General features: G+C 29.2%; 1 protein-coding gene across 3 annotated transcripts; it reads left to right on the forward strand.

Annotated features, from left to right (window-relative positions):
* Positions 1–5,904: 5,904 nt before the first annotated feature.
* On the forward strand, positions 5,905–9,187 carry LOC100256179 (uncharacterized). 3 transcript variants are annotated; one of them, XM_002278446.5, is made up of 3 exons: positions 5,905–6,015; positions 8,013–8,296; positions 8,894–9,187. In XM_002278446.5, exons 2-3 carry the CDS (start codon positions 8,044–8,046, stop codon positions 8,926–8,928), a joined length of 288 nt encoding a protein of 95 aa, XP_002278482.1. In that variant the 5' UTR covers positions 5,905–6,015; positions 8,013–8,043; the 3' UTR covers positions 8,929–9,187. The 3 variants fall into 3 exon arrangements, with proteins under 3 accessions (XP_002278482.1, XP_010662152.1, XP_019081401.1); XM_010663850.3 differs by having other exon boundaries at positions 5,930–6,020; XM_019225856.2 differs by having other exon boundaries at positions 5,957–6,201.
* The last annotated feature ends 1,646 nt before the right edge of the window (positions 9,188–10,833 follow it).

The raw sequence follows: 10,833 nt of genomic DNA on the forward strand, positions 1-10,833 counted from the left end.
GATACCATTTGTAATGACCCGTTCCCAACTGTGTAGATATTGCCCTCTTTGAACCTAAAGGGGTCCTCACGGCTTTAAAACGCGTCTATAGAGTTAGGAAGAGTCCATACTTATATAGCTTCAGGAACTTTCCCCCATATCCGATGTGGGATGTGACAAACACCCCCTCCCTCCCCCATGCAGACATAATGTCCTCATTGTGTCTCACGGGATTGCAGGGCCAAACAAACCTCACACCGAGGTCAGGGATCGGCTTTGATACCATTTGTAATGACCTATTTCCAACCGTGTAGATATTGTTCGCTTTGGACCCAAATGGGTCTTCACGGCTTTAAAACGCGTCTACAAGGTTGAGAGGAGTTCATACTTATATAGTGTCAGGAACTTTTCCCCCTATCCGATGTGGGATGTCACACATTAAGATGTCAAAAGATATAACGCAAGAATTGTAGCTAAAAGATTCAATTAAAAAGAAAGAATGGATTATCAATTGATATTTTCTCTCTAGTTTCTAAGAGGGATTCACTTTGAATAAGCCTTCAGTGCTAATTTTGAAATGGAATTATATCAAGTGAATGTGAGAAGGACCTTCCTCACGGGAGATAAAGGAAGAGATAAAATAAATCTATATATGAGTTAAAATAAATCTCCCTCGAATGGTATTTAAAGTTCCATAATTTGATTACTTCATTTAGATTTATAGAGAATATTACGAATCATGAAATGAAATAATTTCTCTCAAAGTATTTTGCTATTAAAGATATTGGTAAAACATCTTATGTCATTGGCATAAAGATTTTGAAAGACAATCTTAAGAGATGTTAGAATTGTCTCAAGAAACCTTTATCAATTATGTTCTTGAGAGATTCCATATGAAATATTATTTATCCAAGTACTTTTTTTTTCTCTAAAATCTTAATGAAATTGAATTTGACTTAAATCTAAATAAAGCTTTTATATCAATAAGTGCTTAGGCTATTTATTTCTTTTATTAATGTTTGAATTTTGTTACATATTAAGTTGTTTGCTTCTCGAATGTTGAAGTGTGCTTAAATGTTAAATCTATTTGTTTTTAGATGTTAAAAATATTTATAAAATTAATTATTATATTTCTTATTATTTAAATTTTAAAAAAAAAAAGTAATTTAACATATAAAAAATATCCTAAAATATCATAATTTATTATTACAATAAAAATTTTGTAATGATTGATTATATAGTCAATAGAAAATTAGTTATTGAATAATAATTAGGATTTTTAATGGGCTTGACTACTAAAAAAGTGTTACAAATTTTCAAAGTTAACATTTATTTTCTGTGGTATATCTTTGAATTAATGGATTTGTGATCAAAATATGTGTTCCATTCTTGATGTTAATGCATTAATTTTTAGATTTTTAATTTGGGAAAAATTATCAAATTCTAACTTTTTATTTTTCAAAATTAATTGGAATTGTTAATTCTAGTGGACATTTAGGTGAACATACATAATTATATCTTGGAGCTTAAATTAAAAAAATTTTAAATTTTAAAAAATTAAAGAAAAAAAAAAAAAAAAGATCATTGAAATCGATGGTAAGAAGTTGAATTTTGAACATTTGTAATAAATTCATTTCTATTCTAAATTTTATGATTTTTCATATTATTTATTTTATTTTTTAATGAGGAATAAAAAAATTATAGAATTTAATTTCATTGAAAATTAAATGAATTATGAGATAAAAATAGTAGTTGTATGTGGTAAAATTTTGGTTTTGATATAAGAATTTTGTATTATTTTCTCATCCAAATTAAGTGAATTTTGTATTGTTGGTTCGTATTTAAGTAACAATTCATGCAAAAAAAAATTAGATTTAAATTTTGTTGAGAAACAAGAGAAAAAAAAATAGACTAGAATAATATTTTAGTCGTACTTGATTTTTTTTTCTAGATGAAATTTTTTTCTAATTTAAAATGAATTTATTTTTTATTCAAATTGTATAAAATAAGGAAGTTTAATTAGGTTTTATTAAAAATGGATTTGGTTTTATTTTGTGTGAAAAATTGGATTTGAGTAGTGTAACAAAGTTAAAGTTTGAAAAGAGAAAAGGGGAAGAGTGAATTTTTCTATTAAAATAAAAAGTAAAAAATTCACTTTCCTATGAAAGTGCGTTTGGTAGTGATTTTAGGAAGTATTTCTAACATTTTTTATACTTGAAAGATAAAAAATTTGAAGTGTTAAAAAGACTAAAAACTTTTTCTAAGATCACTATCAAACGCACTCTAAGACAAAAATGACTGAAACTAAAAAGCTAAAAAACAAACGACTCTAAAAATGACTTAAGTCTTAAAACAATTTGCTTTAAGACTTAAACAAATAACACCTTGTGTGGCTCCCATTGTTAAAAATGACTAAGAATGTTTTTGGTAATGATTTTAGAAAGCACTTTTAACATTTTTAATGCTTAAAAAAAATTATTTTTCAAGTATTAAAAATACTAGAAATACTTCTAAGAATCACTGTCAAACACACTCTAAGTCTATTTGAAGCAAACCTAAGAAAATACCTTGATATGGAACAAATAAAGAACATTTCGTACTTTTCTACTATTTATAGTTTAATTTATACTCATCAAGTCAGTATAAAGTAAACATTTTAAACATAGTGGAAACGTTAGGTAGATACCATACAAACTTAGGTTTAGAACACAAGAGAGATGCAAAAAAGGCAATACGATATCTCAAAGGAACCAAGGACTACATGCTTACATACAACAATCTTATCAATTCAAGTTGATGGATATTTTGCACTAGCATTAGGAAGTCGACATCAAGATGTCTTCATATTGACTAGAGGAGAAGTGCAAAACATACATAAAATGGTAGATCAACTATGAATGTGAGAGTTTGTTTCTTGTTTTGAAGCAATATAATCACAAGCTATTTAGCTAAGAAGATTTCTTTCGAGATTTGGAATATTTTATTCTATTTCCAAGTAATTGAATATATATTTTGATAATTATACTGCACTCTTTTGGATAAAAACAACAAGAGTAGGACTCAATCGAAGTAAACACATCAACATAATGTATTTAGCCATTAGAAACCACGTTAAGTCAAATAAGGTGACTATCAAACAAAACACTGAGTCGGTGTTTGGTAAAATTTTATACTTACTGTTTAATGACTCAAGTTAACTTTAAGTTAAACTATTCTTAAGTTGTCAACTTAAAACTTATTACTTATTTTATACTTCAAGTATTAAGGTCTTATTAATAAAGTTAACTTAAAATTTATTATAAATCATGAAATTAACACATTTACCCTAATTAATTTTAATTATTATTTATCTTCATTGATTTTAACTTATATTTGTTTTCATTAATTTTAAGTAATAATTTTATTTATAAAACATCTATATTTAAAGTATTGTAAATACTTAAGATAACCATAAAATATTTATTATAAAAAATAAATCATCAATGTAGAATCATAATTCTCAAATATAAAAAAGGGTATTTGGTAAAAATTAATACTTAATAACTTAAGTTCACTTTATGTTAAATTATTCTTAAGTTGTTAATTTAAAACTTATTACTTATTCTTTAATTTAAATATTATAGTTGTTTGATATAGTCAACTTAAAATTTGTTTTATATTATCAAATTTACATATTTACCTTCATTGATTTTAATTAATATTTATTTTCATTAATCTTAAATAATAAATTTGTTTGTTAAACATCCATATTTAAAATATTATAAATACATAAAATAACTACAAAATTTTTACAATAAAAATAAATCATGAATATGGAATCATAGTTGTAAAATATACTCTTACTAATGTGAATAAATGTGTTAAAAAATATTTGAGATTAAGAATAAGTTAATTGTTTTGACTTAATACTTAAAGTTATTTTTAACTTTAACTTGTAAATTAAGTTATTTTATCAAATATAATTAATCTATTTAATAACTTAAATTAAATTATTACGTCATTACATTGGTCTATTAAACACCTTCTAAGTTGATGATCGCAGATCCTATGGCTAAAGATTAGTCACCTAATTATACAAAGAACATTTTAAGCAAGCTATTTTATTAAATATACTTAATCTATTGAATGACTTAAATTAAGTTATTAAGTCATTAAGTTGATTTATTAAACACCTTCTAAGTTGATGATTGCAAATCATATGGCTAAGGGTTTGCCACCTAATTGTACAAAGAACATGTTAAGCATATGAGACTTTGTTCTGTTACGTAAATTCTTTGTAATCGTTTCAAATTTTATCTTCTCATATTTGTTTGTAGATATGAAGTTTAGATAATGGCACTATGAACATTTGAATGAATTGAAGCCCCAAAATAAGCATTTGAAAGTTCATTTGTAATGTAATATGTCACATATGACGCTATAGATTACATTGTAATACATGAAAACAATACTCGATTTAAATAGATTATACTCTAATAAATGAAAGTAATACTTGATTTAAACGACTTATTACCATGATTCATGTTTTGACTCTGAAAAATCACTTATAGTGTTTTATGGAGAAACACTTATAAGCGCTTCTCTTAAAAACACTTTTAGAAAAAAGACTTCTATCAAAAACATTTTATGTAGAAACATTATTAAAGACACTTTAAGAGTGCACTTGATAGTGTTTTTACTCGAAGTATTTTTAGTGGAAGTATATGACACCTATAAAGTGTTTCTCCAAGAAACATTACAAGTGATTTTCTAATACCACGAGTAATTTTTTAGATTTTTAAAAGTGTTTCCTAATTATTTTTTGCCAAATACCTACTTTTTTTTTCTTCTTTTTTTTTGTAGAAACATTTTTTAAGTTAAAAACGCTTCTTAAAATCACTATCAAACAAGTTCTAAATCTAATAGTTGCAACTCAAGGTAAGTTTCATAAGGCCTTGTTTGGTAACTGTTTTTTAAAATAGTTCTAAAAAATAGTTTTTGAAAACTGTTCTCTAATGTTTAGTAAAACAAAAGTCTGTTTAACAACCTAAAATATTTTTAACCTATTTTTAGTATTTTTTTAAATATATTTTAAAAATAATTTTATGTCTATAGCTTTATTTTTAATCATTATATATGTTTGTATAATTATTTTTTTAAATGACTCTAAAAAAACAACTGAAAACAACTAAATAATATTATCTAAAAACACCATATTTTCTGTTTTCCAATAACAGAAAATAGAAAATAGTTTTTGGTTGCCAAATGTGTTTTCTAATTTTTTTGTTCTAGAAAACATAAAATTGTTTTTGAAAACAGTTTCCAAACAATCCCTAAGATTTCATTTTTCTATGGAAATATACTAAGGCTATATTTGGTTCTTGAAAATTTTGAGGAAAAATATACCGGAAAGAAAATAAAGAGAACAAGTAGAAGGAAATAAAAACCAAAAAAAAAAAATATAAAAAAAAATAAAGTTAATAAATTATTTTTATATTTTACTTTAAATTTATTTCATTTATTTTTATCTTCATATATAAAGATTAAATCATTTGAAAACTATAATTTTCTAACCAATTTTAATTATATTTAATTTTATTTTCATTTTTTTATAATAGAACCGTATGAGAAAATCATTTTTCTTACATTTTTTTTTTCTTTTCTTGATATTTTTCAAGAAACAGAAGAAAGGGTAGCGTAAAGTTTTCATGTGATAAGAATTGTTAGAATATTAAACAAAATTGAATTTGATGAGTAAGAGTTGTGTTGAAATATATTTGGATTTGACCAATTTAAAACCATATTATTTAAATATTTATGTTAATTGTGATAATATTAGACAAGAAATTATAATTATAATATAATGAAAAGAGAAAAATTAAAGGGTCTGAGTTTATTGGGCCTGGAATTTGGGCCTAGCCTACAATCGGCCCACACAATATGGCCCGGCTCAGAACAGGAATAATTCAAAGTTCATGAAACAAGGTTCATGAAAATTCACTCAAAACGGCGACCAGGACGGCGGCGACGGCATAGGTGGCGATCTCTACTGGCAATGTAAGGTCTCTAACCTTTATACTTGCGGTGTTCTTTTTGAGTATCTTTTCGAGATTTTTCTTTGCTTGCTGCGTTTGGCCGCCGAGAAAATGTAGGAAAATGAAGGAAAATTTTACATTTGATTCTTTGATTTGGGACACCCGGGAAAGTTTTGAGTCTTCTGTTCAATTATATGGCTTTCTTCAGGTGGGTTTGTGATTTCTCGTTAGATTGAAAGTCCCATTCGGTTTCTTTTCTTCTTTTTTTCTTTTAATTTTTTTTCCCCTCTTTTTCTCGGCAACCAAACGGAGGTTTAGTGAAATATGTTCGCTAATCATGAAATATGTTTGGCTAATCAGTTATTTAGTTCCCTAGGCTTTTCGGAGTGTTTTCGATTTCACTGTCTGTTTGGTTGCAGAAAAAAAAATGAGAAAAAGAAATTGGGTTTTGGGTATTCTCCTTTGTTGCGTGCTCTCTAAGAAAATACAAACTTCAATTCAGCTCAACCAAGAAATTAAATAAATTTATTTTATTTTATTTTAGTTTTTGGTTGGTTGTCTTTTTCCTTTTTGTTCTTCCTTAGCCTCTAGTTTTTCTGTAATTAATCTATGTACAAGCTTTTAAGGGCTTTAACTATTGAATTGTTTGGAATAGAAAGTAACAGAGTGAGATTGACAGCAACTCAAATCTTCGGTTTTCATACTGACTAGTTTTGCTTCTTGCAAAGATGGGTGGTTTTAATTATAGTGATGAGAGTGAAAACCGTGCATCGATGTTGGCTTAGTCTTCTAGTAGAGCATTATCATCCATGTTTCAGGATATCAATAGACGAGTTGAGTTCTCTGTGACCATATGTTTACTATAATTAGATTCCTTGCTTCAGCATTAGTTAGTAAGAAGGGTTACCCAAATGGCATCAGAGTGGTCTAACTGATTTTTATGGGTTGAAAGAACGTGAGTTGTCTTCACCACAAGGGTTGCATGTATGTATGTATGTATGTACATGTATATGTTTGTTTGTTTGTTTGTTTGTGTTGTTGGGTGAAGGTAATCTTGAAATTTCTTCTCTCAATACCAAGCTTCCCTTTTGGAGTCTTGTTGGAGGTTATTTAGCCACCTATCATCAGCCTATTTTCACCATAGTAATCCCCACCCATATTATATCATTAGATCTGATTGAGAGGCCAAAAGAGTAGGGGCACGACTCCTCTTCATCACACCTTTTCTTATTGAGTGTCCTGTCATGTCAAAGCAATTGAGATCCACGGTTAACATAAATCCCCTGATCCGAGAATCAATGATTCCTCACTTGATTTTCTATGTAGTTTGTGCAAGTAGTTGTAGGTGGAGCTTATGGTTCTCTCTTTCTTTGTCTTGGTGCACCTTATTACCTCCTGTGTTAGGGTTGTGCTTCTTTTTGTTAGGTGCCTTTTAATACATATTATTTCCTTCCCATTAAAAGAAATGCAACCCATCCTCTTTAATAACAACCATGGATTTTAGAATTGTCTTGTAGTGCATGAATCTAAGACCCTGTGTAGGACATTGAGGGAAAGGGTGTAATAGACAAGAGCTAAACCCAAAGATGGATGGTATAGCTGGATAAATATAGAGCAGTTGTTGAATTGGACTGTGAAATAAGCAGGCTAGTGAGTTGCGTTCAACCATGTGTCTGACTCTAACCCAATTGCAAGTGGATGTAGTACTGAATGCTTTGCAACCCAATTGTAATGGTTTAAAGTCATGAGTGTGGTTGACTTTTATACTTAATTCAAACCAGATTAAGTAATGAAATAATGAAAAAATTTGTTGCGCTTTTTCCAGTTACAAGTTTGCATTTGGCCCCGCCTTTGGAAACTGACACTGATGCTAGCCTTTAGAATTAATTGAGGCTACTTATAGAATAAGTTTGGGTTTTGCCTCACTATCAAGATTTGTGGTTCAGCTTTTCTGTTTAAGTAAAGCTTCTTGAATTATGATGGCAATTAATAGCTCTTTCTTTCCCGCTCTTTTTTCAGAGCGAGCATTAAAGCAATATAACAATCGGTCATGGGGACTGAAGAGCCAAAAAAGTCATTGAAAGGGATGGAGTGGATTGCTATGGATGATTCTGTACAAAAAGAGGCCAGTGGTAAACCAGTTATCAAGAAGCGGCTTCCCAAAAGGGTAAGGCAAATTCCAGAATTCTATTTTCTTCCTCGAAGATCCTTACCCGCTAACATTGCCCTCTATGGGTCAATTATTGCTGCTGGAGTTGGTGCTGGGATGTTGGTGGAGATATGGATAAAGAAGAAAATTGCGGGTATGCCCTTCTTATCCTAGAATTCTTTTCTTGGCAGAAGGCAGCATCACTTTGCTCCACAGTAGTCATAAGTTGCTTTCTTGCTAAGAAAATGGTTGTTCTCTGCATTGCTAAAGCTAGATGTTAGAATGTTGAGCATTTGTAAGATGGCTCTCACTACTAGTATTTCAGCTCCGAAATTGCTCATACACAACATAATAACTATAGAAAAGAAATTATTGGATATTCCGATGCATTTTTGTTTCAGGACAGTTCGCAGATTGACAATACTGATATTTAGCAATGAATGGCAGACAAAGCCTGTCTTATAAGGCCTTCGATGGTCAACTATTAATTATAATATTATTGGGATGCATATCACCAGTCATATGTAGAGAAATGGCATTCAACAATTTGTTATGATGAGGCCCAACCAAAAACCGTTTCTTGTAACAAGTATCAATTTACTTGTGCTCCTAAGTAATAAAATATCGTAAATATTCTAGAACCATCCTCTGAGCATAATTTTCTGCACTAGAGACCACCTTCTGTCCTTCTTTACTTGTGCATTTATGAGATAGAGTATATTGCTAACATATATATTTGCTTTGGATGCAGAGGATGGAGATACTGTCCTTTGGGAGTTGAAATAAAGCAGCATTGTGAGGTCCTCCTGCCGTTTGTTTTTCCTTTTTCTTTTCCCTTTCTATTTTTGATGGGCCTTTGGTTGTTAGGAAATCCTAAAGGCTTTAAATGCTGATGTCAGGTTTGTTCTTGGGGGCAGAATTCCTTGCTAGCAAAATAAGCAATCAAGGGATCCCATTAGTTAATTTGAAAGGCACACTTATATTTTCTTTCCTTTTACTTTAGTAAAATAGTGCATGAGTGATGTTTTGCTCAATGCTTTTGTTACTAGCCTTCCTCACTACTCTTTTAAATTTCTACTGAAATTTGAAGAACTTGGGTATAGGTTGTCTCTATTGTTCCAAGTGGTTGTTGGACTGTTTGTGCATGAATCGAAAAGCGAATATATGCTGACTCTCTCAGTCTTCTCCCTACCAGAAAAGGGATTAGGCATCTCAGCCTTTCGTTGGTTTGGGAACTGCCTCAAATTTGGATGCCTTCATCCTCTCCAGGGCCAAACTGTTATTACAATTTACATATTTTTCTGTTTCTTCTCATGGGTAAAAGTAAAACCCCATTGTTTGAGTTCTGCCATTTATGCCATCTCTGTGAGAAGACGCTATTCCCCATAGGTTTTTGCCTTTTGTTTTCTGCAACACCACCCTCTTTGTCTACCCTTCTGGGCCAATTTCTTCTTCTCCTTAGAACAACACCATGTTCTGTGTTGCTTTTCCCAGGAACTTTCTCTGCTTTTTCTGCTGTATAGAAGACCACCCTTGAGGGGGGCCTCCTCCATCTTCCCTCTCTTCTTCTATGATGACCTTCTGCAATTGCTCTGTTGTGATTATCACTTTCTTCCATAACCCGACTGTATTTCTTTCTCTTCCAGTTTTCCTTTTCTCCAATGCATCTTTCTCTTTCTATGACCTTTATTTATTTTTTTGAGTTTATTCTGCAATAGCCTGTGGGTAAAACCTGTATTTTCATTCAACAAATATGGATTGAGGGGTAATTACTTTGGCACCCATTTGTGTTTCTTTCAAGCGTATTTAGCTATGAAAATGTTCATTGAAAATCTACTAAAAATCAAGCAAATTTTGATGAAGTTATTCATGTTTTCGCATATTTAGAGCCTATTTGAGAGTGACTCTCGTAAAAGCACTTTTATCATAAACATTTTTATGGAGAATCAATTAGAGCCCGTTTAATAGTGCTTTTAGTAGAAGTGTTTTTATTAGAAGTGTTTAGAAATTGTAGTACTTCTATGAAAAACATTTTTATTATATTTCTTTATAAAATAAAATAAAAAAATATTAGGAATATCTCTATAAATATTTTAGGTCAAGAAGGGAAAAGGCTATAAAATAAAGATGAATTTATAAAAACTATACAAGGTAGATAAAGATATGGAAAATAACGAAAACGAATGAAGATTTTCTATGATATAATATAATGATTCTCTCATTCGTAAATATTCGTAAATATATATATATATATATATGTTTGGCCAAATCATGATAAAATCTCATGTACTTTTGTGTGAATAATTTGTCTTTGTACATTCAAACTAACATTATATATTTAAAAACTAATAATATTTATGTATACGGCAAAAATTTAATTTTTGATGCCTACAATTTACTTAATAACTAGTTAGGAAATTGATGATTAGGTAGTAAGTGGAGTTTCTAATTATGTTTGGTTGCTAAGAATTTTAGAAATTGTTTAGGTTAAGCTTTATTGATTAGTCACTAATTTATTTGTGGTGTATCTTTGGATGTTCAAATGTATGTTTAATTGTTAAAATTAATTATTCATTAATTTTTAGATTTTTAATTTGGAAAATTATGAAAATCAAATCCTACCTTCTTCTTTTTTAAAATAATTAAAATTAACATCTACTCTATTTGAATTAACATTTAAAAAAAATTGAT

The sequence above is a fragment of the Vitis vinifera genome, chromosome 16, assembly GCF_030704535.1.
Source record: "Vitis vinifera cultivar Pinot Noir 40024 chromosome 16, ASM3070453v1".
Classification (NCBI taxonomy): domain Eukaryota; kingdom Viridiplantae; phylum Streptophyta; class Magnoliopsida; order Vitales; family Vitaceae; genus Vitis; species Vitis vinifera.

Coding starts and splice junctions, on each gene's coding strand:
- LOC100256179 (XM_002278446.5), top strand. CDS start 8,044: ATGGGGACTGAAGAGCCAAAAAAGTCATTGAAAGGGATGGAGTGGATT. Junction 8,297..8,893: donor GATAAAGAAGAAAATTGCGG/GTATGCCCTTCT, acceptor CTTTGGATGCAG/AGGATGGAGATACTGTCCTT.